The 26209-nt window shown below is 53.7% G+C and overlaps 2 protein-coding genes across 2 annotated transcripts; one reads left to right on the top strand and one right to left on the bottom strand.

The window, feature by feature from the left end:
- The first annotated feature begins 367 nt into the window (after window positions 1–367).
- ERBB2 (erb-b2 receptor tyrosine kinase 2) lies at window positions 368–23798 on the top strand. Its single transcript, XM_074342901.1, has 27 exons — window positions 368–693; window positions 6863–7014; window positions 7917–8130; window positions 8873–9007; window positions 9566–9634; window positions 9815–9930; window positions 10056–10197; window positions 11000–11119; window positions 11404–11530; window positions 13717–13790; window positions 13876–13966; window positions 14206–14405; window positions 14771–14903; window positions 14986–15076; window positions 15798–15958; window positions 17464–17511; window positions 18810–18948; window positions 19031–19153; window positions 19423–19521; window positions 20088–20273; window positions 20408–20563; window positions 20671–20746; window positions 21070–21216; window positions 21617–21714; window positions 21917–22105; window positions 22397–22649; window positions 22790–23798. The coding sequence occupies exons 1-27, from the start codon at window positions 621–623 to the stop codon at window positions 23143–23145; spliced, it is 3768 nt and encodes a 1255-aa protein (XP_074199002.1). The 5' UTR covers window positions 368–620; the 3' UTR covers window positions 23146–23798.
- Window positions 23799–24312: 514 nt separating this feature from the next.
- Window positions 24313–25716, bottom strand: MIEN1 (migration and invasion enhancer 1). The gene is made up of 4 exons (XM_010960469.3): window positions 25578–25716; window positions 25377–25474; window positions 24854–24930; window positions 24313–24766 (listed from the first exon to the last, which is right to left on the bottom strand). The coding sequence occupies exons 1-4, from the start codon at window positions 25664–25666 to the stop codon at window positions 24683–24685; spliced, it is 348 nt and encodes a 115-aa protein (XP_010958771.1). The 5' UTR covers window positions 25667–25716; the 3' UTR covers window positions 24313–24682.
- Between the last annotated feature and the right edge of the window lie 493 nt (window positions 25717–26209).

The raw sequence follows: 26209 nt of genomic DNA, 5'->3' as shown, positions 1-26209 counted from the left end.
ACTTGAGGATGTGGTAGGAAAACCATTATTTGATATTAAAACAAATAGGCATGTGATGGAGTAAGATGCAAACGGCAAGGAATGTTCAAGATAAAACCTGCGACTTAAAAGAAAGTTAAGGATGTTGTAAGCTAGTTTGCTCCAGATTCCCGAGGGAGGGGGCGCGATCAGCCTCCTCTGTTTTGTCGGGTTCTCCATGGAAACGGCTGAGAACTGCTGCGGGCAACCCCGGCGTCCGGGGCGCTGGGAACAACGCACCCCAGGCCTGCGCGGAGAGAGGGAGAAAGTGAAGCTGGGAGTTGCCACTCCCAGGGACTTGCTGGAATGCGGTTGGAGGGGGTGGGGGGGGCGAGCTGTGAGCGCGCTTGCTCCCAATCACGGGAGGAGGAGGAGGAGGCTGGAGGAGGAGGGCTGCCTTGAGGAAGTACACGAATGAAGTTGTGGAGCTGAGATTCCCCTCCATCGTGCCCACAGAGCCGAGAAGAGCCCGCGAGGCAGCCGGCCGCCCCTCCGCGGGGTGCCCTTTCCGGTGCAAGCGCCCGGCCCCCTCCCCTCGCCCGCCCGGCGCCCTGCCCGCCTGGTCCAGCCGGAGCCATGGGGCCGGAGCCGCAGTGAGCACCATGGAGCTGGCGGCCTGGTGCCGCTGGGGGCTCCTCCTCGCCCTCCTGCCCTCCGGAGCCGCGGGCACTCAAGGTGGGTCTGGGCTGGGGAGGGCAGGGAGCGGCGACGGGACCCTGCCGCCTGGGACCCTCGCCGAAATCCCCGGGCAGGCGGAGGCACCAACCGAGATTCCCGACCCGAAGTTTCGGGCAGTCCAGGAGCTCAGAGCCGCCGGCCCTCGGCACGGAAGGACTAGAGAAGGTGGGGCAGGGGGGCGATTACACCCGGAGCCGCTCTAGATGTCCCATTCAAGGGACCGGCGTTTGCAGACTCCGCGACGGCTCCGGAACTTGTCAAAAAGTTCTCTGAAATTGTTCAGAAAGTTTCCCTCAAAGGGTGAATTGCACGGTGTGTGGGTGTGTGTGTGTTCGTTCTCCCCTTTCTTGAGCCCCTCAAGGTCCTCTCTCAAAGCCTTTCCAGTTGGCAGCCTCCGCCTCCAGACTGGACTGGGCTGGATTCCTGGGGGTCCCTTCTGCCCGGCCCCCTCCCCGCCCCCTTTCGGTCGAGTTAGTTACTCCAGCTTCAGCAGCGTCGGGGTGTGGAGGGGGGAGGTGGGGAAAGCAACCTGTCCAGCCGGAGCCGGGGAGCAGAGGCTGGGCGGTCGGACTTCAGAGTTGCCTCACGCTGGAGTCTGGGATGGGGGAAGGGGGAGACGTTTGTTTTGAACAAGTTTCTTTAGGGGCCGACTTCGGGGACTGTGCGCTTTGTGACATTTGGAGGGCATGGGCCTCGGAGGGGTGGTGGTGGGTTTCCTGGTCTGGGGACATAAAGTGGGAGAGCTCTGAGGGAGGGATTCCTGGGCAGGTGGAGGGAGGAGGGAGAATAAGGAATAGGACCAGATGCGGGTAGGTCCTGCCTTTTCCTGCGTTCTGGGTGTGGGGAAGGGTGCTGGGGGCGGTGGCAGTGTGTGTCTTGCCCCATCTGTCCATAACGAATAAAGCTCACTTTCGCTGGAGATACACTCTGGCCAGGTGCTGTGCATGTTTTGCCTGTGTTCCCTCCTTTAAGCTTCAGAACAATCCTCTAAGAGAAGTTCTGCTAACTAGTGTTCCCCTTTTCCAGAAATATGAAGACCTGGGCTTAAAGAGGTTAAGTAGCAGCAAGTGTGATAAATCCCAGATTGGACCTCAGGCAGTGGGAACCCCAACCACACCTTTGAAATAACGATATCCATCTACTTCGAACACTGGAGAACCCTGCTCCCTGCATCACCCAGTTGTGGGCAAGACCGAATGAGAATGGGTTCTGTAGTGGGTGGTCTCCATGGGTCAGAGAGTCCAGAGAAGGAGGGGGTGTCAGTCTGTCCGTGTGTTGCACGAGGGTCCCTCTGTCAGAGCTTTGCTGTATTATCTGAGTGGCGTCTATGTGAGGGTGTTCTTGAGTTGTGTGGTCTGTGTGTTTGTGTGTCTGAGCTTTGTGTGGCCAAACAGCCATCTCCCTGCTGAACTCTGCCCTCTCAAGGAACTCCCTTAAGATCTGCTGTAAACAGCAGGAGGTGGCCCCATGCCTTCTCTCTGAGAAAGGAGCCTCCCCTTCCCTTCCCTGTTTCCCAAGCGGGCGTCTTCACCCTTGACCTTCTGCTGAGAAGAGAGAGGCCCAGCTGGGCTGTCAGCCTGAGCTGCTGCCCTCCTCACCTGAGCCTGGGAGTTGAGCAGGTGGAGAGTGGCCAGCTTGCTGCAGTGCTGGGATCTGAGGGGTCGGTTCTCCCGCCCCCATGACTGATGACTGGGGGCCCCTCGTGTATCCCTCACCCCTGGGCCAGCACCTCCGGGTACAGAGAGAAATGTTGGGTGTGTTGTGCAGGGGATTGGCTAAAATGGCAGGGCCCCACCCAGCTGCCTCTAACACTCCCTGTATATGTCCGCGCTGAGGGCTGGGGCAGGAATGTGGGGGAAAAGGAGATGGAGAAAGCTCAGAGGGTTGGGATTTCCTTTTCTTAGAGGTCAAGGTTTTGTAAAGTGCAGCAAACACATCTTTGCAGAGCTCAGTTTAATTCCCAAATAATTCTCCCAACAACCTCCTTTTTTTTTTTTTTTTGCTATACTTAGGAAAAGTAACCTCATTTTAATGTTCATAACAAAAATAATTGAAAAGAGGATCAACTGCAAAAAGAGAAAATATATTGTATTACAAAGTCAAATACAAAGCACTCTTCATTTTCTCTTGGTTTGGAATTACCCAGGCTCCGACTGTATGAACTTCTCTTGCTTTAACTTTTTAAAAAAAGTACCACGTACTTTCTGTATGCTATGTTCTTACCCATTACAGTTTCATTTCATCTCTGCAACAATCCTATAGGTGCACAAATGAGAAAACTGAAGTTCAAAGAAATGGAGTGTTTTATCCAAGGCTTCACAGTGACCCAATAATGTCCAGGGCATTTTTTGGTTCCAATGAGGAGACGTTAAGAATTGGTCAGTCTTATCCATTTGACAGGAATGCGTTAAGCAGAGCCTCAGGGACAGTCAGGTGGCTAGACTTGGGTAGAGGTGCTATTCTGTTATTCAAGTGAGTGACCTCCCTTATCTAGGCTTTAGAAAATGAGAGTGAGCTGGCTCCCTCTCCAGGTTCCCTCTTGGCTTTGGAGCCCTCTCCTTCCTTGTCCAGGCCATGTCTGCCTTCCTCTTGAGCCCTCTAGTGTGGCAGGGGACTGAGGGCAGGAGCGGGGCAGAGGCCAGGGGAACCTACAGGGCTGTGGGTGAGGGAGACAGTTGGAGTAGTGTGGGGCTGGGGCTGGGGGACTGGGGAAGGACCAGGATACTTGTGTCTGTCCCTGGGTGCTGGGATGATCTAGAAAGTGATCACCCTCCCTTCCTTGTGAGAAGCCCTTCTGGGGTGACACTCTCATCTCCTGCCAGGCCTCCTCTCCTCCCCTGCCCTGGAAAGAAAGCCTAGGGAGGGCAAGGGGTGTGTGCTCTGTTAAGGACTAGGAGCATTATTATAGCCAATGTTTGTGTTGCCCCAGCTCTGTTTACAAAGCCTTGTCACGTTTACAGACTGTTTCTGGATTCATTATCTCATTTAACTCTCATTTAATTTCTCTGCAGAGAATAAGAGTTGTTATTGTGTTATTATCCCCTCCTTACAGCCAAGTTCAGGTTGGTAAATATTCTAGGAGTGTCTACTAAGTCACAGGCACTCTTGGGCATAGAGGTGAATCTGATTTGGCCTTTACTCTTGAGGTCCAGGGATTTAGTCAAGGTCACAGTAAGCGACCCATTTAGGGTTCTGGACTAATGATCTGAGCCCGGTTCCCAGTCTGAAATATGGGGTGTGTGTGGTGAGTGAGTCCTGGTGTCACTAGAATGGGCTCTGGCCCTGTGGGTCTGGGGGAGATGAGCTTTGGGGAGCAGGTAGTGTTCATGGAAATCAAAGGAAGTGTTGGCTTTCATGCTGGTGGGCAAGAGAAGCCGCTGGGGCTGAAGTTCAAAAAAATGGGGGAAGCTGCTGGGAAAGAGAGAATCTACCTGAGAGCACCCCGGAGCTGGGACCAAGCCCTGCCCACTGATGTCCAGCCAGAGGGACATGGGGACCGAGACCAGCCTCTGAGCAGAGGACTGGATGCTGTGACTTCAACTGGTCCCTTTTGGTTTGGAGACTCTTGATTGGACTTCATTTATTTTTAATCCATTCATTCATCCTGAAAACATGTATGAGGGGCTCTCTGTGTGCCCTGCCTGGACTCTGGGCTGGTTCTGCCTCATATCGACTTTGCCCCGGAGATCTGGAGGTTTGGGCTCCTGAGAGGCAGGTGTTCTGGAGACAGCTCTTCTGTGTGGAATAGGATCTCCTTCCCTCCAAGAAAATCAACTGGGACAGAGTGGATATGGGGACCACGGTGAGGACTGGGGAGGGGAGATGAGTGAGGAGATGGAGGATGGGAGGGAGGTCTGGAGGGCCCTGGTGAAGGGGAGGGAGGTGGAGGTAGGGGAGGTGTCCAGACTCTTTCTTGGCTTCATGTCAGGTTGGGGGTTATTAGCATGAAAGCCTCCAGCTCCCTGGAGTAAGTTCTCAGAGCCCCAACTTTTATCATCTGTTGCAAACACTTAGTCTTAATCAGATTCGAATCAGACTCAAAACAGCCACAAACTTACTCTTGGGGCGGGGCTACTACTCTTTCTGCTCCTCCCGCCCAGCCCAACTCAGCCACTCTGCCCGCCCCCCCCCCCCCCAGCCTGTAATGTAATCAGTGGCATCAACAGACCTGGTGTGTATTTACCTTTGCACAGGGTGTGGGGTGGGGTGTGTGTGCAGTCAGGCCTAGTGGAAGGAATGTGGGAGCTAATGTTGGGCAGACTCAAGTTCAAATCCTGCCTCTCTTGCTCACAAGCTTTCTGATCTTGGGAGAATAACCCCTGTCAGCCTCAGTTTCCTTTTTTTGCAAAATTGGGGTTAGAGTCCCAGCCTCTGGAGTACTAGGCTCCACCCAGAGGTCCTGCCTGGCACACAGTAGGCGCTCAGTTGATGTGGTTGCCCCCAGTGTTGCCGTTGTTGTTTTCCCATTGCCTGGCTACCGCAGCTGGTGTCCCTTAGAGGCGGCAGAGGGCTGCGGGGGGTGGAGACCGGCTCCAGCCCCAGCTCTGCTGGTCTCCGTCCCGGGCCTGGGCCAGGGCCTTGGGGTCTGGGCCTGGAGACAGCTGTGCCTACAAAGCAGCTGAAGCAGCCGAGGCCGGGGGAGGTCCTGGCAGCGGGCGTTATTTTGGGCCTGGCCTGCCACCCCCAGCTCTTGTTTCTCTTGGGAATCTGGGGAGGGGGGAGGGCTTGAGTTCTATTTCTGGGCCCTCCCCTTCCTCCATTTTTGCTTCCTTTCCTATCTGGCCAGGGGGTAGGAACAGAGACCACTCTGGGAGTTCCTGGGAGGCTGCCAGCTCATGGCCATTGGCTCAGGCCAGAACCCTGGTGGCTTGTCCCACCAGCCTTTCCCCCGGCTTCTGGAGGCAGGGGGTCTCACTTATTACCCCCTAGGATCTGATGTTAGGCTCCAAGTTGCTGGGAGACAAGGACCCCTAGTCTCAGACCTCGAAGTCAGCCACTGTGCTGTCCCCCTGAACCTGCACGTAGTCTAGGAGGTAGAGTGGGGACCAGCAGGAGTCCCGGGCAGCTCAGGCACCTGTGGACCTCGTCTCTGGGGGTGCCCTCCTCCCACCTCCCCCGGCACACCCTCCTAGGCAAGACGCACCAGGTGATTCATCTTCTCACCGGAGCAGAAAAACGGGTTCAACTGGGCACTTTAATCTCCCCCCTGCTGGCAGGCATGTTGCCAGCTGCTGCCCAGAGTGCCCCCTTACCAAGGGTAGTTTGCCCCCCTTACAGTATCTCTGGGCTTCGTGGTCTCAGAGACACCCGGCCAGGGTAGCGGTGGGCCAGGGGGCAGTTCATCTTGATGCCCCTTGGCTGATGGCTGGCACTGGGCAGGTACACAGGACTGACATAGTGCCCTTGTGGCAGGAGTTTCTGCCAGCTGGTTCTGGAGTCTTGCCCTGAGGAGGTGGCAAGGATGAGGTACCAGCGTAGGAGTAGGCACCGCTCTGGCCCAGCACCTGCAGCCCGGGTCCGGATGCCCAGAGTTGTGGTCTAATGCTTCTTTTCTCTGCCTGGGGGAATTCCAGAGTCCCTGCAGTGACCAGGCCCCTGGGGGTCCCCATGCCCCAGCTATGACTCCAGCTGACCCTCTCCCCACTTTCTGGGTGGCATTGAGGGGGTAGGTATCCCTTGCCAGGAAGTAGGCATGTGGGTGGCATTGGAATGGGGTAGGGAGAATGCCCTGAGTTTGTTTGCCTGGGAGACGGGCAGGGGGTATCCAGAGGATTCATGATTCATCCTCGCCTCTCTTGGGGGATTTTTACCCGTTGGCCCTGAGTCGTGCCTTTGGGACAAAGGAAAGCTTTCTTTGCCAGTCAGCACCCTGGATCGGGCAGGCAAGCTCCCTAGGACTGGCACAGTGGAGGCCCCCTCAGGATAAGCAGGCTGGGCCAGGTCAGGGGAGGCTCTCCCCAATTTCCTTCCTCTTTCCAAACCTGCAGATTTTTTTTTTTGCTGTTACACATTCTGCAGGTACAAGGGACATGGGAGGAGGGGTCCTTGCATTGTGCTTTCTTGCTGTCTGAGATGGCGTGACTCTGGGGGAGTGAGTGGCAGAAGTGGCCAGGTTGGAGAAGCTCACTGGGCAGTGCCCTCTGACCCATCTTCTCTCTCTGGACAGTGTGCACCGGCACGGACATGAAGCTGCGGCTCCCAGCCAGTCCCGAGACCCACCTGGACATGCTCCGCTACCTCTACCAGGGCTGTCAGGTGGTACAGGGTAACCTGGAGCTCACCTACCTGCCCGCTAACGCCAGCCTCTCCTTCCTGCAGGTGAGGCCCATAGTCAACCCAGCCAGGCCCTGCTTCCTGCTGGACTGAGCCCTCTGCTTGCAGATGGGTAGTAGAAGAGGGCTCTCCTCCCTGTACTTCCTCTTTTGCTGTGGCTCCTCAGCTGGGAAGTCCTTTCTTATGCCTAACCCCTATCCGTTCTACTGCAAGACCAGTTGACTCCCTCTCCATAATGTGGGTGGCCATGGACATCCCTGGGTGGAATGCATCTGTTTCTCTCCTCAGTTTTTTGCTCTCTTGCCAGCATGATCACCTGCCCTTGTCCAACTGCCCCAGCCTGTTCCTCTGCTTCCTGGAGTAATACAAGGACTGGTGAATTCTAGGTTCAGTTCTGCCACTGACAAGCCATGCGAATGTGGTCCAGGCATCACTGGAACTCACTTTCCCTATCTGCATATTGGGAACAATAGGCATGCTTGGACTCCCCCCTGGGGAGCTCATTTTGAAGGTCAAATAGATCAAATGGGAAATGTATGTGAAAGGTTCAGGAGCAGGAGGGAGAATGGAAAGCAGCCTCTGGGTTGTGTCCATGGCGCCCTGGAGTGGGGCCACATGTGCAGTGCTTAATCTGCGAAATCACAGACATCATCTCCTCCAGAACTTTCCTTTTCCAGATGAAGAATCTGAGGTGCAGAGATGGTGGGGCACTTGCTCAATTTACAGAGTGCTCGCCTGACCATTTTCTTTCTTGATCCAACTAGGATCTAGTCCGGGGAGGTGGGGGTCTCCATTTTATGCCTGAGGGATCAGGACTGCTCAGTGGATGGGGGCCTTGCCCAAGATCCTCAAGCACAGGGTAACCTTGAGGCGGCCTTGGCGGGGGTGATAGTGGTGTTACAGGGTCCAGGCCTGCCTCAGCCCTCCCCTACCCTGTCCCCTCCCAGGATATCCAGGAGGTGCAGGGCTACGTCCTCATCGCTCACAACCAGGTGAGTCGGGTCCCACTGCAGAGGCTGCGAATCGTGCGAGGCACCCAGCTCTTTGAGGACAACTACGCCCTGGCTGTGCTGGACAATGCAGACCTTCTGGAAAGTGCCACCCCTGCTGTAGGGGCCACCCCAGGAGGGCTACAGGAACTGCAGCTGCGAAGCCTCACAGGTGGTCATCATTATCACTGAAACTTTCTGCTGCTTATTGAGAGCTGACCAGGGCTGCTGCTGGCCATGGGGAGTCTTTGTGTGAATCAAAAGTGGGGTCCCTTTTCTGGATGGGTGCAGTTGGAGCTAGGGAAGTCACCCTTGTGAAGACTCAAAAAAGATTTCTTTTCTCAGGAAGTGACAGCTTGTGCCAGCCCACATAGTTTGATAATTAGGCCGGGTTCTTGCCCACTTCATGGTTGAGTACACATGTACAGTGAACAACCTGTGCCACTGTACACAGCAGCCCTGGAGCTGACAGTGTCCCAAACTCTGTGTGCTAGGTACTTTGCATGCGTGATCCCATTTCAGTTGTGCTGTAATCTTGCAAGGGAAGCATCAATATTATTCTCATTTTACAGATGAGAAAAACGGAGGTTTACAGAGGATGTGACTTGCTTAAGGTTACGCAGTTAGTATTGGCGAGGCCGGGTTTCACATTCATTTAGCCGCTAAGCAATGTGCACAGAGTAGAGGTGGGAGGAGAGGAGAGAGTGACAGGGACAACACACTCCTTCCTGGATCTCTACTTGTGCACGTGTGTTGAAGGTGGTATTGGCGGGGCTAAAAGATGCTGAAGGCGTCTTCTCTGCTCTCAGAGGAACGTAGGGCTTGGTTAAGAGGGCTGCTTCCCTTGTAGAAGGCGGGCGGGCCCCAAGATGAAAGTTAGGGAAAGAAGCCCCTGATTGTTGCTCGTCCCACAGAGATCCTGAAGGGAGGGGTCCTGATCCAGCGAAACCCCCAGCTTTGCTACCAGGACACGATTTTGTGGAAGGACATCTTCCACAAGAACAACCAGCCGGCCCTCATGCTGATAGACACCAACCGCTCGCGGGACTGTAAGCCACGCCCCCCGCCCCCCCTCCCCCGGCAGCTGCCTCTTTCTCATGCAGCCCACCCACTCCAAGTCCTGGCTTGCTCCCCGCCCCACTCTGCCGCCCTCCGCCGCCGTTTCCTCTTTCTCTGTGTCTCTCCATCTTTGTGGTTTTCTGTCCTATCTCATTCTAGATTGTGCCTCTGTTTTTGATTTTTTTTAATTTTATCTTCTTGGTGGTGGTGGTGGTGGGGAGGTAATTAGGTTTACTTCTTTATTTTTAGAGGAGGTACTGGGGATTGAATCCAGGACTTCATGCATGCTAAGCATGCGCTCTACCACTTGGGCTATACCATCCTCCTATTTGTTTATTTTAAGGCAGGTACTGGAGATCGAACCCAGGACCTTGTGCATGCTAGGCACGCACTCTACCACTGAGCTATATACCCTCTCCAGCACCACCCTCGCCGTGCCTCTGATTTTTGGAGTCCTCTTTTCCCGTCCGAGTCTCTCCCTCTTCCTCGCTGTGCATTCTGTCTCCTGGCCTTTGTTGCTCTCACTGTCTTTCTGTTTCTTTCCCCAGGCCCACCCTGTTCTCCAGCTTGTAAAGCTTCCCACTGCTGGGGAGAAAGTTCCGAGGACTGTCAGAGCTGTGAGTCATGGGGGGGCCAGGGGCTGGGTGGAATAAAGATGACATGGGAAGGGGGTGCCAGACTTCGGCATCTTCCCAGGGACAGGTGATCTCCCCAGAAGGTGATGCTGGTGAGAGTCTGGGGCCTGGGTTCCCGCCCAGCCCTCATCCCACCCCCTCATCCCACCCTTTTCCTGACAGTGACAGGAACCGTCTGTGCCAGTGGCTGTGCCCGCTGTAAGGGTCCGCAGCCCACTGACTGCTGCCATGAGCAGTGTGCTGCCGGCTGCACGGGCCCCAAGCACTCTGACTGCCTGGTACGTGCCCCCTGAGCCCCAGCCCTCGGGGTGCAAAGGGTGGGGCATCCCACCTGGTGCTATCCTGTGGACCCTGGCACATCAGGGCAAAACAGCCCAGTGCCCACCAGCTGCCTGTCCCCTAGGCCTGCCTCCACTTCAACCACAGCGGCATCTGTGAGCTGCATTGCCCGGCTCTGGTCACCTACAACACGGACACCTTCGAGTCCATGCCCAACCCCGAGGGCCGTTATACCTTTGGTGCCAGCTGTGTGACCGCCTGTCCTTGTGAGTGCCAGGGAGAAACGTAGTTTGAGCAGTTTTGCTGGGGAGCTTGGTTTATGTCAATGGGAACATGCTGTGAGTACTGTCTGCCCCTGGCCTTGGAGAGCTGGTGATGACAGTTCGTGATGCGCTGACTTGTTCCTTCAACAGCTGTGGCGCACGTGGCAAAAGAGTGGCAGCTAAGAGCCAGGCTCAGGAGCCAGATTGCCTGGGTTTGAGACCCAGCTCTGCTACTTACTAGTCATGTGACCTACTTTCTGTGTCTTGGTGTCCTCATCTGTTAAATGGAAGCTAAAATAATCCCATCATCATAAGGTGCTTATAAAGTTTGAATGAATTAATATTTGTAAAGCTCTTACAGCTGTGCTCAGAAGATATTAAGCACCCCTAAATGTTCATTTTTATTCTATGGTGTAGATAGATCAGAGTTTTATTTACCAGCTCCCTTCTTTACTGATGGGCATTTAGAGACTGGCCTCAGACCTGGGGACCTCTTTTCTCCTCTCACTGGAGACAGGAGTGGGCTCTTGGGTCCTGGTCGTACCCTCCCCACGATGGGTGAGAGTACAGAGTGTAGAGCCAGGCCATTTGGGCTCAGATCCTGGCTCCTCCACTTACTAGCACAATGACTGAGTAATTTAAAGAAAACTCTGCTCTAGGCTGTTGTGAGGAGGAGGTGGGTATCCAGGGCTCAGGTATGTTGTAAGGGCACCCCAGTACTGGTCAATATCATACTTATTGTGCTAGCTGGGCATAGTGACACAGCTCAAGGTGGGGCATGAACACATGATCCTGATCTCCTCAGACAACTACCTGTCTACGGACGTGGGATCCTGCACTCTGGTTTGTCCCCTGAACAACCAAGAGGTGACAGCCGAGGATGGAACCCAGCGATGTGAGAAGTGCAGCAAGCCCTGTGCCCGAGGTACCCACTGGCCACCCCTTGAGCCAGGCTGCAGTTCCTGTTGCCCTACCTAGCCCACTGTCCCACCCTTCCTCAGACCCTCCCGGGACCCAGTCTTTTTCTCCCACTGACTCTACCCTGGCCCTCCCTCCCTAGACCAGTCCCACAAGTTCCCCTGTGTCTCCTGCCAATGTGGGGAGGGAGGATGTGGCTCCAGGATGGGACTGTGGACAGGACCCAGGAGTTCGAATTCCTGGTGCTCCTTGTGGAGGCTGAGATGGGCCCCCTCCCCCCCCTCCCCACAGTGTGCTATGGTCTGGGCATGGAACACCTGCGGGAGGTGAGGGCAGTCACCAGTGCCAATATCCAGGAGTTTACCGGCTGCAAGAAGATCTTTGGGAGCCTGGCATTTCTGCCAGAGAGCTTTGAAGGGTAAGGATACTGGTAGTTAAGGGTGGGCACACAGCCTGAGGCAGCATCAGGGCAGTCACTGAACTCTGAGCACCCCGAAGTGGGGATGGCGGGAGACAGAGGTGGAAAGGTGGGAGGCCAGGAGTGCAAAGGAAGCAAGTGGAAGACCAGAGGAAGCAGAGACTTTTGGGGGGGATTCTCATAAATACCATGTTATCCATGAACATGCACTTGTATGGGGGTCAAGCTATCCGGATAAAGTAAAATTCTTAGTGAGTTCATAGTAGTTTTATTCATAATTTCCCCAAATTGGAAATCATGCAAATGTATGTCAAGAGATAAATAATATATAAAAAAAGATAAACAAGTTCCTACTGTATAGCACAAGGAACTATATTCAATACCTTGTGATAACCTATAATGGAAAAGAATCTGAAAAAGAATATATATATGTATGACTGAATCACTTTGCTATATACCAGAAACTAACACAACATTGTAGATCAACTCTGCTGTAATTAAGAAAAGTTTCCATCAGAGAGATTTAAAAAAAGCTGAATGAATAAATACAGTTGACCCGTGGACATCACAGATTTGAACTGTGCAGGTCCAATTAAATGCAGAGTTTTTTCAATAAGTATGTACTGCAGTATTGGACAATTTGGGATTGGTTGAATCCGGAACCGTGGATACAGAGGGCTGACTGTGAATTTATACTTGGATTTTCGGCTGTGTGGTGGGGTCGGCACCCTTAACCCAGGTGTTGTTCAAGGGTCAACTGTAAAAGGTGGTGTGTCCATACAATGAAATTCTCAGCAATAAAAGGAACAGACTACTGATATACAGAAAAACACGAATGTGTCTCAGAAACATTCTGTTGAGTGAAATAAGCCAAACAAGAGAGAGTCCACACTGTAAGATTCCCTTTGCTGTAGAACAGGCAAAACCACTCTGTGGTGAGAGAAATCAGAACAGTGTTTGCGCCAGCCTGGAAAAGGACACAATGAAAATGATAGAAATGATGGAAAGTGATAGAAATGTTCTGTATATCAGTTGGGGTGGTGGATGTGTGAGTGAATGCATTTGACAAAACTCATCAAACTGTACACCAAAAATCTGTGCAATTTGTTGTATGTGAATTATACTTCAATAAAATGTATTTAAAAAAGGAGGGGGTGGGGGAGTGTAGCTTAGCAGTAGAGTTTGTGCTTGGCATGCATGAGGTCCTGGGTTCAATCCCCCATGCCTCTGAGAAGGGAAAAAATAATAATAATAAAATAAATATTTTAAAAGGAGAAAATTCCCTTCAACACTTCCTCCAACTCTACTCCCCTTTCCAGAGGAGACCACTGGAAAGTTTGTGTGTGTCCTAGACCATTAATCCATACGTAGATACACACGCACAGAGAAACATAGTTTTAGTTATTTGATGGGGAGGGGTTGATTTAAAATGGGAGCATGTTGTGAGTACCGTCTGCCTTGGCTTTGGAGAGCTGGTCATGACAGTTCATTCATGTCCACTGCTTTGTTCTTTCAACAGCTATAGAGCAGGTGGTAGTGAAGAGTAGCAGCTAAGAGCCTAGGTTGCCTCGGCTCAAGACCCAGCTTTACCACTTGCTAGTCATGTGGCCTTCTTGCTGTGCCTCAGTTTCCTCGTTGGTTAAATGGGGGCAAAAATAGTCCCACTCTCTTAAGGTGGTTATAAAGTTTGAATGAGTTAATATTTGTAAAGCTTTTACAGCTGTGCCCAGCAGATGCTACGTGCTCTTAAATGTTAGTTTTTGTCTACTGTCTGGATAGGTCAGGGTTATATTTAACAGCTCTCCTGTTTACTGATGGGTATTTAGGTCTTTAATTTTTCAAAATTTAAATTTTAAATTTTAAAATTTAAATATTTAAAAAATTTTTAGGTTTTTTAAATTTTGGCTCTAACAGTTCTGCCTTCTACATGCCTTTGGGAACAGGGACCAGTGTCTCTCTAGGCCACATTCCTAGAAGTAGGGTTTCTAGATCAAAGGATATAAATACTGTTTTGACAGATCCTGCCAAACTAGGGCCTGGGCTTTGAAGCTCAGGATGGGAGCAGCCGGGCTTGATGGGCAAAGGGTTTAAGTGGAAGGGAGGTTGGGGAGGGTGGCAGGGCCAGCTCGGGAGTCATGCCACCCACTTCTTGTCCCTATTGACTCCTCTCCTAATCCTCCTTCTAGGGACCCAGCCTCCAACACTGGCCCCCTCCAGCCTGAGCAGCTCAGAGTGTTTGAGTCTCTGGAGGAGATCACAGGTGGGCTCTGCCTCTGAATCCTGCTCTGATGGGGCTGAGGGTCCTCGTCCTGTCCCCACACCCCTAGCCTCATCTGTGCCTGCAGGTTACCTGTACATCTCAGCATGGCCAGACAGCCTGCCTGACCTCAGTGTCTTCCAGAACCTGCGAGTAATCCGGGGACGAATTCTGCATGAGTGAGCACCGGGGGAGGGGGGCCTGATGGGGGAGGAGCTGTCCCAGGAGGCCTGGGAAAAGCTTTGGGTGTGGGGGTTTGGAGGGGGAAGCTTCCTGTTCCCCAGGGACTCCAGCAGCAACTTTTCCATGGGAGTTTATAGTGTGTGCGGGGGACAGGAGGAAGGCGAGGGCAGCCTTCGTTGACTGGGGAGGGTCAGCAGTGCACCGCCCCTGCATTTGAGCACTCCTCCTCCCACAGGGGTGCCTACTCGCTGACCCTGCAAGGGCTGGGCATCAGCTGGCTGGGGCTGCGCTCACTGCGGGAACTGGGCAGTGGGCTGGCCCTCATCCACCGCAACGCCCACCTCTGCTTCGTACACACGGTGCCCTGGGACCAGCTCTTCCGGAACCCCCACCAGGCCCTGCTCCACAGTGCTAACCGGCCAGAGGATGAGTGCGGTAAGACAGGGAGCCCAGCACCGCACGCTCCCTGTCTGCCCGCACACGGGATGCCCATGGGCCCCTGGCAGCAGCAGTCTGGGACTTCCTCATGCATGTGTCTGCCTTTCCCTGGTGCACCATTCTTGACACAGTTCTGGCTGGCCCGACCTCTTGGCATGGCTTCTAGCTGGGTCCTGCCTTGGCATCCCTCCCTTCCCTTTCCTCTCTGTTCCTGGACCGCCAGAATGCTCCTCTCCCAGCTTTGCTCAGCACCTATCCCCACCTTTCCAGCCCAGAGTGATTCCCACAGATGCTTTCCCTGGCTCACTTGGACCTGGAGCCTCCCTTAAGAGTCCCCTCTGACCCCTTCCTCCTCACTGCAGTGGGCAAGGGCCTGACCTGCCACTCGCTGTGTGCCCATGGGCATTGCTGGGGTCCGGGACCCACCCAGTGTGTCAACTGCAGCCAGTTCCTTCGGGGTCAGGAGTGCGTGGAGGAATGCCGAGTACTGCAGGGGTACGTGGGGCGGAGGAGGGGGCGGCTGGAGCAAGGCACAGGGGCTCCTTCCAGACCCCTTCACCAGCCGTCTTCCCCTCAGGGTCCCCCGGGAGTACGTGAAGGACAGGCACTGTCTGCCGTGCCACCCCGAGTGTCAGCCCCAGAACGGCTCGGTGACCTGCTCTGGCTCGGTGAGGTGCTGGTGGGCCCAGAGCTGAGTGAAGGGAAATAGGGTGGGGCTGGGGGTGCTGCTAGGGGGACCTGACCAAGTCTGGTAAAATATATCCCCGAGGAGGGCTCCAAGCTCAGAGTTGAACAGTAGGAGGGTGGAAGGAGGCTGGGGTGCTGGGGAATCGTGGACCCTGAGGCCCTCCAGACCATGAGAAGGGCCCAGGGAAGCCTGCGCTCTTGGCTGTGGCTATGCCTGGGTGGTTAGACCTGGGGGCTCAGGCATCAGATCACCTGGATTCAACTCCAACCTTGGCCCCACTTCCAACCTTGGTTTGCTCATTCGTAAAATGAATAATATACTAGTACCTACCACACTGGGATGCAGTAAGAATTAACTTAAAATAGGGTTTGGCACAGTGCCTAAGCACAGGAAAAACATTTTTAAAAATAGTTACTATTATTACTTGCTGTTATACCTTAGGTAATAACCCGTCCCCCACCCTCACCCTCCCCTACCCTCCCTTACCCTCCCCCCTCCCCCGTCACCAGGCCAGGGATCAGGCTTTGGGGAGCTGGGCGCGGAACAGGGGCAGCAGACTCAGCGGGTCTGGGGCTGTCCCAGGAGCAAGGTGACAAATGCTACTGGGCGGCTGGGAAGCACAAAGGGGACCCAAGGGCCTGATCCTGCTGCCCTGGGGGGGTCGGTGCCAGCCCCCCACAAGCCCTTCCTCCCCTCCTCAGGAGGCTGACCAGTGTGTGGCTTGCACCCACTACAAGGATCCTCCATTCTGCGTGGCTCGCTGCCCCAGTGGTGTGAAGCCTGACCTCTCGTTCATGCCCATCTGGAAGTTCCCAGATGAGGAGGGCACGTGCCAGCCGTGCCCCATCAACTGCACCCACTCGTGAGTCTGAGGGGCTTTTCCACAGAAAGAAGGGCTTCATTCCAGGAGCCTCTCTGGGGCTTCTATTGTAAAAGTGGGACAACTCTGCTTTTACTTAACCTGAGACCCTTACTTTTTTATATCTTTTTTTTTTTTCTGATCACAAAAGTGACACATGTTAAAATTTTTTAAATTAAACTGTGAAAGATAAATGAATAGTGTTAGCAATTCTATCCCACTGTTAATAATTTGCAATATTTTTCCTCCAGCTTTTTTATTGGTGCACATGCTAATGTATATATATTATTATTATAACAAATACAATCTGTTTATGTATTATTATTCTCCAGTTCTCATCTGTGCACATTCTAGTATGTATTTCTTTTTTTACCAAAATGGGATCATAGACCACACATATTGTTTGCAAATTGCTTTTCCTCACTCAACATTGCAATTTTTCTTGCAGTGTTTTTCTACCCATTTTTTTCACTTAGTTATCTTTAATTACACGTGGAACACATGCATACATTCTTGTGACACACATTTTCAGCAGTATCAAAGTATAAACATCATAAAGCAGATGTGCCCTTTCATCCACTTCCCCACCCACCCAGGCCCTCCCTTCCCTGCAGAGAACCACCAGCTCACTCCGGTGTGTGCATCCTTCCAGACTTTTCTCTACACATTTACATCAGTGTATTTTACATTTATGTTAGGTTGAGTCCTATAACATTGCTGTTTTTGCAAGTCAAAAATGACCGAGAAATGACAATTTCATCAAGCTCATCTATTTTTGAACAATTTCGTCTAACTCATATATAATCAGTTTTGGGTTTTGTGTGTGTGTGTATCTTTTAATGTAAATGGGATTGTCCTCTACATTTTGTTCTACACTTTGATCCCCTGCTCTCCCCCCACCCGTTAAGTATCTTGGCAGTCCTTTCTTGTGAGTACACATGGATCTCACCTCTTTTTTTTTTTAAACTACTCAGTCTACAACATGGATGTAGTATTACTCAACCACGTCCCTGTTTGAGGGATATTGATTGAGCTTGTTTCCTTTATTTTTTTAGATTTATTTATTGCAGTCTGTTGCACTTGAGCTCCATGTATAAGTAAGCATCTTGTACATGTCCCGTAGTGTGTAGGTACTGGCATTTTTAGAGTCTGTCCTGAGAGATGGAACTGCTGGGTCACAGTATTGCCGAACTGTCCTCTGCAGAGGTTGTGCCCAATTACTACCCTGGCATCCTTTACAGAGGGAATGGCCAAACTTTTTGGATTTGATGCTCCTTTGGGTGCCCCCCACTTCCTACTCACCACAGGGAGATGTGGGGGAGCAGGGGATGCAGGTTTGCAGACTGGAGAAGGACTCCCCTGTGGGGTGAGAGACCTTGAGCCCAGTTTCTGCCTTTGTCAAATAGGGATAATAAACCCAGCCACACCCACCTCCGGGAATACTGTGTGGCTGGAGTGAGTGCAGGAGGTGGTTCCCAGCCTTGTTGACGAAACTCTCTCCCCTGCAGCTGTGTGGACCTGGATGACAAGGGCTGCCCCGCTGAGCAGAGAGCCAGGTCAGCCTGGTCCCCAGGACTCATCCCACATTGCCCTGGGTGGTCACCACTGCAGAGAGGGGGTCTCCTGACATGATACATGTCCCTCCCCAGCCCATTCTTCCCGTACTGATCCTCTTTTCAATTAGCTTCAACCAGTGGGTGGAGGACCTGCTCGGGATGCTTGGGGGGCAGGGAACAGGAAAAGATGGCGAAGACACCCAGCACCTCCCCAGCTACCCCCTCGAGTAGCCATGTGTCTCGTCAGGAACACAGGCAGTGTTAATCCAAGGCACATTGAAAAGAGAGCTCGCAGCTGTGGCACTAAGGATGGGATGATGAATTCTTAACTGGGGGCAGGGGGAGGCTTCAAGGAGGAGGTGGCATGTGAGCCAGGTCTTGAAAGAGGGTCACTTGTATTAGGAGGAAAGCAACTGGGCAGCATGGCGAGAGAGGGGTCAGGAAAGTCTAGGATGTGTTTGATGAAGGTTCTGCTGTGGTGGGCTGCTGAGTAAGCAGAGAGGGAGTAAGGGGTAAAGTCTGAGTCAGGTCAGGGCACAGGATCTCCTCACCATTAGGCCACAGGCCCTATGACGTCCATCACTGCCATCATTGGACTTGATTTCTGGGCAGCAGGGTGTTTTGGGAAGGACTTTGGGGAGAAAAAGAGATTGGAGTAGGTCCTCGGTAAGCATTTGTCCATGAAACAAACACTCACTAGAGGTCTGTGATGTGCTAGCCCTTGGTTAAGCAAGGGAGGGGGACAAGGAAGACAAGGACGTAGGGCTAGCACCAAGGAGCTCCATCTATCCCAGGAAGAGTTGAGTCTTGAAAGATCTCATGCAGAAATAGTGGTCCAGGCAGAAGAAATAGGCTGGGAAGTGCATACATCATGACCTATAGTGAAAAGTTTGGCTAGGCTATCAGAATCACTGGGTGCAGGTGCCTGGGCCCCACCCTGTACCACAATCAGAATCTCTGAGGGTGGGGCTCCAGACTTTTGCATATTAACAAGCTCCCTAGTGATTTTTGTGAGGAAGTTTGAAAATCAAGGGCTAGAGCCATGGGCAAGAGCGGAGACAACTTGGAGATGTGGGTGGAGACTGTTTTGAATACAGCAAGGAGTTTGGACTTTATTCTGGAGGTAGCAAGTAGCCAACGGATGTCTTAGAGTAGGTAAAACAGGATGGGAGCCTGTGGGTCATCCTTCCAACTTCCCTTTCCAAATACCAGTGACCTTCATGCCCCTCCATGGGACCCCCTTCGTCCCTCCTGCCCCAGACTGGTCCCCAATCCCTGACCCTGGCTCATGCCCCTAGCCCTGTGACGTCCATCATTGCCGCTGTGGTGGGCATTCTGCTGGCCGTAGTCATGGGGCTGGTCTTCGGCATCCTAATTAAGCGAAGGCGGCAGAAGATCCGGAAGTACACGATGCGGAGGCTGCTGCAGGAAACCGAGGTGAGGCGGTCTGAGGGCTTTTCTGTCGCCCTGGGGTCTGCGGCGCAGTCGGCGCCACTGACGCACCACCCCCTCACCCCAGCTGGTGGAGCCCCTGACCCCAAGCGGAGCGATGCCCAATCAAGCTCAGATGCGGATCTTGAAAGAGACGGAGCTGAGGAAGGTGAAGGTGCTTGGATCCGGAGCTTTCGGCACAGTCTACAAGGTCAGGGGTGGGGCCAAAGTCCCGGGGTGGGCGGTCCCGGAGGATGCATCAAGGTGTGGCCGAGGGTTTTGCTGGGGAAGACAGCAGCTACAGAGGCTGGAATAAGGGGAACTGGAGTGGCGAGTGGGCTGAAATAGAGCGGTTGTTGCTAAATAATGGGGTTGGCCTAAGGATGGGGAGGGGTATTGGGAGCACAAGCAACGACCCCCTGGACGACTGCAAGTTGGATCTGGCCGGCCCTCTGCCTACTCACATCTTCCTCTCTGCAGGGCATCTGGATCCCTGATGGGGAAAATGTGAAAATCCCAGTGGCCATCAAAGTGTTGAGGGAAAACACATCCCCCAAAGCCAACAAAGAAATCTTGGATGTAAGCTCTTCCACCCTATCCAGCTGGGAGTACAGGGGGCACCTCCTGGCTACAGGTCTGGGCTCTTGTCTCTGGGGGTTTTGGGAGACACTTTGGGTTTTTGTTTGTTTTTGTATTTTGGTGGGGGGAGTAGTTAGGTTTACTTATTTATTTATTTATTAGAGGAGGTACTGGGGATTGAACCCAGGACCTTGTGTATGGTAGGCATGTGCTCTACCACTTGAGCTACACCCTCCCCTGGAGATACTTTGTGATTTCCCAAACCTCTACTCTTTTTGTTTGTTTATTTTGGAGGTGGAGGTAATTGGGTTTATTTATTTATTTTTAAAGGAGATACTGGGGATTGAACTCAGGATCTCGTGCAAGCTAAGCACACACTACCACTGAGCTATACCCTCCCCCACCAAACCTCTACTCTTAACTTCCCTGGGCCATGGTTCTGGTTTGTGATGAATGGGTTGGATCGGGTGAGGGTCCCCAGGCATGCCTCAGTCCTTGTGAGGGGTATATGATGGTTGGAGGTTAGTGGTTTCCCATACCCTCTCGGTGTGTACCCTTGCTCCCAGGAAGCATATGTGATGGCTGGAGTAGGCTCCCCATATGTGTCCCGCCTCCTGGGCATTTGCCTGACATCCACGGTGCAGCTGGTGACACAGCTCATGCCCTACGGCTGCCTCCTGGACCACGTCCGAGAACACCGCGGGCGCCTGGGCTCCCAGGACCTGTTGAACTGGTGTGTGCAGATTGCCAAGGTATGCACTTGAGTGACCTGCACTCTGCAAGTGCCCTTGGGAGCAAGCCTCTGTCTCCATTTAGGGCTAGGATGGGGAGGTTTCCTGGGAGAGTTTTGGCAGAGCGAGGTCCACGCAGATGCCTCTGATCCCAGGGGATGAGCTACTTGGAGGATGTGCGGCTTGTGCACAGGGACCTGGCTGCCCGCAATGTGCTGGTCAAGAGTCCCAACCACGTCAAGATTACAGACTTTGGGCTGGCTCGGCTACTGGACATTGATGAGACGGAGTACCACGCAGATGGGGGCAAGGTTAGAGGAGGGGGCAGAGTGAAGCAGGGTGGAGTGGGGTCTGGCTTCTGGGAGAACTCAGAATGCCCATCTCCCTGGTTTGAGGACTTCTTTCTCTGCTCTCCCAGGTGCCCATCAAGTGGATGGCATTGGAGTCCATTCTCCGCCGGCGGTTCACCCACCAGAGTGATGTGTGGAGCTATGGTGTGTGACAGGGTGGGTTGGGAGGGTGGACAAGGAGCCATGGCCCTGGGGGGATGTGGGTGGAAGGATGAGAGCTGGGATGGGGTGAGTTAATGAAGACGCTGTATCATGAATGTGGGAGGGAAGGAAGGGGCTGCCAGTGCTTCAATCTGCCTAGGTCTATATGCTTCCCAGGGATGGGGGAAGACTGGTATCCTGCCCCTTGGCACTGCATCTCTCCCGTCCTTCCCTCATGGTGCCAGGCTCTTGGGCAAAGCCTCTGGGGCTCAGTACACTAAAGCTCCCTCTGGCCCCCCTGCCTCTTAACCCCATCTCTGCCTCAGGTGTGACTGTGTGGGAGCTGATGACTTTTGGGGCCAAACCTTATGATGGAATCCCAGCCCGGGAGATCCCTGACCTGCTGGAGAAGGGGGAACGGCTGCCCCAGCCCCCCATCTGCACCATTGATGTCTACATGATCATGGTCAAATGTGCGTGGCTAAGCCATGTGGGCTGCTTGGAGGAGGAGTGGGAGGGTCAAGGCACCTACAAAGGGCATGGGAGGGGGCCAAGAGCAGGATGTACTTGGACCCCAGGGCTCTGATATGGTTAACGGAGCCTCAAAAGCATCTCACTTCCCTTTTACAGTACCAGTCCAGAGGCGCTATCAAGGACCAGCTAGAAAGAGACTTATGTGCAAAATAAAAAGGGGAAACTAGTAGAGATTCTCAAAGGTTCTGGCTCAGGACCTGGTCTGGTACCTCTCCTCTACCACCTAAGGGCTTTGGACTCTAGTAACTGGGGTGGTCTAGACCGGGGTAGGGGTGGAGGGGTGAGGGTGCACACAGGCTGGAGCCAGAACTGAGATGCTGAGCTCCCTCCCGCCCCCAGGTTGGATGATTGACTCTGAATGTCGGCCGAGGTTCCGGGAATTGGTGGCCGAATTCTCCCGCATGGCCAGGGACCCCCAGCGTTTTGTGGTCATCCAGGTACTGGGCCTTTCCACCCCATCCCTGCCAGTGCTAAGAGCACTTTCCCGCGGAGGGAGGAAAGGGAGACGATTCCTGGATCCCAGGCCTCAGAGCCCGGCCGTTGCTGGACTTGGCACACCTCTTGCCCTCCTTGAGCCTCCCTTAGGAGGCTGCACGCTGGGCTGGAGAGAGGCTGCCATACTGTCTCCCTCCTCCCCAGAATGAGGACTTGGGCCCTGCCAGCCCTTTGGACAGCACCTTCTACCGCTCACTGCTGGAGGATGACGACATGGGGGATCTGGTGGATGCTGAGGAGTACCTAGTACCCCAGCAGGGCTTCTTCTGCCCAGACCCTGCCCTGGGCGCTGGGGGCACAGCCCACCGCAGGCACCGCAGCACATCCACCAGGGTCAGTGCCCCCGTCACACTGTGGTGGGTGTGTTTTGTTACCTCCCCCAACCCCAGTGGACTAGGGTCCCTCTCTCTGATGTCCCCCCAACCATCACCTCTCATGGAGGAGACCCCATTATATCTAAAAAGGATTCCTACAGCTTCCCAAGTGTGACCCTATTCTCTCCACGGTGACTATGTCATACCCCAGAGGTGACTTCTGTTTATCTCCTGTGACCCTGTCAGTTCCCATGGGGTCTCCATCCCAGATCATGAGTGATTCCCATTATGACCTTCTCTCTGTCCTCAGAGTGGCGGTGGTGAGCTGATGCTGGGGCTGGAGCCCTCTGAGGAGGAGCCCCCCAAGTCTCCACTGGCACCTTCAGAAGGGGCTGGCTCTGATGTATTTGACGGCGACTTGGGAATGGGGGCAGCCAAGGGGCTACAGACCCTCCCCCAGCATGACTCCAGCCCTCTACAGCGGTACAGTGAGGACCCCACAGGACCCCTGCCTCCTGAGACCGATGGCTACGTTGCCCCTCTGACCTGCAGCCCCCAACCCGGTATGGAGTCCAGGCCCGAGATGAGAGGCTGGGAGGTGGGAGTTGGAGGTACTCGGTCCAGGGTCCACTGTGGGGGCAGCGGTAATAGTCAGGACACGTGGTTTCCTTCCCCAACAAGCTTCCTTTTCTTGTCCTTTCAGAATACGTGAACCAGCCAGAGGTTCGACCACAGCCACCCTCACCCCTAGAGGGTCCTCTGCCTCCTTCTCGACCTGCTGGTGCCACTCTGGAAAGGCCCAAGACTCTTTCCCCAGGGAAGAATGGCGTTGTCAAAGACGTTTTTGCCTTTGGGGCTGCTGTGGAGAACCCTGAGTACTTGGCACCCCAAGGCAGGGCTGCCCCTCAGTCTCGCCCTTCTCCAGCCTTCAGCCCAGCCTTTGACAACCTCTATTACTGGGACCAGGACCCATCAGAGCGGGGCGCTCCACCCAGCACCTTTGAAGGGACCCCTACAGCAGAGAACCCCGAGTACCTGGGTCTGGACGCTCCAGTATGAGCCAAAAGGCCAGGTCTGCTGAGGCTCTGCTGAACCCTCAGGGTGTGTGGAAGGCCTGACTTCTGGCCCGTGTCGGGGACAAGGCAGGGAGAGGGCCCTTGGACCACATCCAGGGGAGCCTGCCATGCCAGGAGTCTTCCTTCCTACTCCAATTCCTGGGTGGCTGAGAGTGGTTCAGCCTGGTTGGAAGAGGGGGCAGCACTGGGAGTCTTGATTAACTTTGGAGCCCTGCCTGCCCCAGCAAACTCTAGGGCCCACTGGATGCCACAGCCACAGTCTCCTTCTCTGAGGGAGCAGCTCAGCCTGATTGTCGTCTTCCAGATCCTTGGCACTGAAGGACTTAGGGGAGCTGGGCCCAGGAGGGGACGAGGCCCCACGGTGGGTGTCTAGGAGCCAGAGCAACCCATTTGGAGACTGTCCTGAGACTGCTGCCCCTGGGAAGAAGGGAGCAGCAGCAGCGCCCAGATCCAGCCCTTGTACAGAGTGCTTTTTTGGTTTTGTTTTTACTTATGTTTTTTTGTTTGTTTTTTTAAGATGAAATAAGGACTCGGTGGAGAGTGGGTACTGTGGAAGGGGGGGATCCCTGGGGTTGAGGGAGGCATGTCCCTTCTCCGTACCCACTTTCTCCATTTGCAAATATATTTTAGAAAACAGCTGGGTACCAGCCTATATCTGGGGGTGGCTCTAAGCCGTCCCATTACCGCTTACCTCCTAACTTACATTTAATTAATTCATCTTTCCTGGAGGGATTGGCTAAGAATCTTCAGGAAGCTTGAATAAGGAGCCTGCTTCCAGTTTCCTGGCTTTTGGGTTGGGGGGAAACTCAAGAGTTGGGATTCTGATCTGAGAGCCCTCTGATGACCAGATCATTCTTCCTTAGGAAAAATGAACTTCTAAGGCCACCCATGAAAAGGGGGGTAATTTCTTCCCTGTGGGTAGAGGGAGTTGGGGAATGATAGAGGAAAGACGAGGCAGCACCTACTGTGTGACTCATTTTCCTTGCCTTGGCTATGAGAGAAGAGATCATTGAATTAGGGGCAGCTATCCAGAAAAAGCCCACCCAGCCAGCACAGTCACAGTGGTATAAAGGCTAGGCTGGCCTCTGTACCCCTCTCCCCTCGCCCCACAGTGCCAGACTGGACAAAAAACACACAAGAGCAGGCACAGTGTTTGTAGTGCCACTTTATTGCCAATAGCTGACATTGCCTGGGGCCAGTGGAAAATAAATTAGAATTATGGTAACATCTGACAGGTATGGCTAAGCTGGAGAGGGGAGCAGACTTTTGTGGGCACTGATCCTGGGAAAGGGGTATAAGGTGGCTGTGGAAATGTCCATGGAGAGGGTCTCTCTTCCACCCCCAAGACCACAGAAGCATCTATTCCTTCCTAGTACCCAAAGGGGTGAAGTGGAGGCCAGGGCCTCTTAGCTACCAGGAGCTAAGTGAGGTGAAACAGGCAGTGGGGAGCCCTCAGCAGGACCAAAGAGGCACCAAGGCTTGGATCCCATAAGAGAGCAGAAACCCAGAATCACGTGTAGTCACAGGATGACGCAGGGAGGGCGGCTATTGGTGATCTTTTCTAGGGGTTCTCCGTTACTGGCTCTTCGGATGGCCTCAATGAGCTGAAGGGCAGAGACGGGGAAAGGGGTGATGCATTCGTTGTAGGGACAGAGTGAACCAGGGGTCTTCCCAGCATTGCAAGTACTCACATCTTTCTCATAAGGAAAGCCTCCATTCTCCAGCTTAGAGAACACCAGCTGTCCATTGATCTCGATCTCAAAGGCCCCTGGTATTAAATAAACCGATGAGTGAACTGTGTACTGAGAACAGGCAAAAGTTAGGGGAGGCCCTTCAAAGAGGGGCCCTCCCCACTCCTTAGTCCTAACAGTTAGCCTCCCTGTCCCTCACGGGCCCCAACAGAGACTCCAAGCCATTTCCCAACCCTGGGTCAAGCCAAAGGAACCTAAGGAAGGCGTCACCTGTGTGTCCTTCCTTTGAACAGCCTCATAACTCAAAAAGGCTCCCTCCCCTCCAACCCTACACTTCAGTCTCACCTGTTTTTCCCGACAGGCTTCATCTGTGAACCCCCTTAACTATGGAAGGGGACTCAAGTTGGCTGGACATTTTACTGCATGCCAGACTGCTGGACACTATATAAAGCAGCCAATGCCAGAGTTAGAAAGTGGTAGAGTTGGGATTTATAACACTGACTCAGGTGTTCTGCGGCCTCACCTGTGCCCCCCAGGCGCGACTCGATCTCAATGCCAGGATACTGCTCCTTCACGGCACTGGCCAGCTCCAGGTAGGTCGCCTCGAAGCCACAGGGTTCACTAGGGAGAAGATACCTGGAGTCCGCCTGGGTTTCCGCGAAGGTGCCTCCGGTAGACCCACCCTCGTCCAGCCCGGATCCCCCCACTGGCCGGAGCCGCTCACCAGTACTCAACAACGATGCGGACCCCACTGCCCGGTTCGATCTCCCCAGGAGGGGGCGCTAAGGACGTCGGTCCGGTCTCCCCACTCATTGCTGTCGGCTCCCCACAGCCGCTGCTTCCGGGTGTGACGTGTCACGCCGCGGGCACGTGACGGGGCGGGGCAGCGCGTTACGTCCGGGCGTTCCTGCAGAGGGCGGCTGCTGCTGCGTTTTTACCGTACCTCCAGCTGGAGGGCTCGGGTTGGGCGGATGGGTCCAGAGCACTATCCCTGGCCTGGGATATCTCAGAGCGCCGGACTCGCTCCGCACCCGGTGTTGGCTGGAGTTCACGGTCATATTTAATCTAGTGAAATGTCTTAGACTGCAAAGCGCTTTTCCAGTTTACAGAAGGGAGAGAGAGTGAGGCAAGCAGACCCAGGGCCTGGGGTTGGCTGATGGTATGGAATAGTTGCCATTTCTCACTAACATGCTGATGGCATTTTATTTTATTTATGTTTTATTTCTTTAATGGAGGCAGTGGGGATTGAACCTAGGACCTCATGCATGCTAAGCGTGGGCTCTACCACTGAGCTATACCCACCTGTCTGATGACGTTTTAAACCACTCCATAGCTATACATGCAGGTGCTTCTGAC

The sequence above is a fragment of the Camelus bactrianus genome, chromosome 16 (genome assembly GCF_048773025.1).
Source record: "Camelus bactrianus isolate YW-2024 breed Bactrian camel chromosome 16, ASM4877302v1, whole genome shotgun sequence".
Classification (NCBI taxonomy): Eukaryota; Metazoa; Chordata; class Mammalia; order Artiodactyla; family Camelidae; genus Camelus; species Camelus bactrianus.
Note: the sequence above shows the minus strand (reverse complement) of the source record. Positions and strands in the feature narration are given on the sequence as shown.

Excerpts from the sequence above, each read along its gene's own strand:
- ERBB2 (XM_074342901.1), top strand. The coding sequence starts at position 621 with ATGGAGCTGGCGGCCTGGTGCCGCTGGGGGCTCCTCCTCGCCCTCCTG. Across the intron at positions 694-6,862 it reads CGGAGCCGCGGGCACTCAAG|TGTGCACCGGCACGGACATG; the intron begins GTGGGTCTGGGC and ends CTCTCTGGACAG. Across the intron at positions 19,154-19,422 it reads CTTTCGGCACAGTCTACAAG|GGCATCTGGATCCCTGATGG; the intron begins GTCAGGGGTGGG and ends TCCTCTCTGCAG.
- MIEN1 (XM_010960469.3), bottom strand. The coding sequence starts at position 25,666 with ATGAGTGGGGAGACCGGACCGACGTCCTTAGCGCCCCCTCCTGGGGAG. Across the intron at positions 24,931-25,376 it reads GTCGCGCCTGGGGGGCACAG|GGGCCTTTGAGATCGAGATC; the intron begins GTGAGGCCGCAG and ends ATTTAATACCAG. Across the intron at positions 24,767-24,853 it reads GCTTTCCTTATGAGAAAGAT|CTCATTGAGGCCATCCGAAG; the intron begins GTGAGTACTTGC and ends TCTGCCCTTCAG.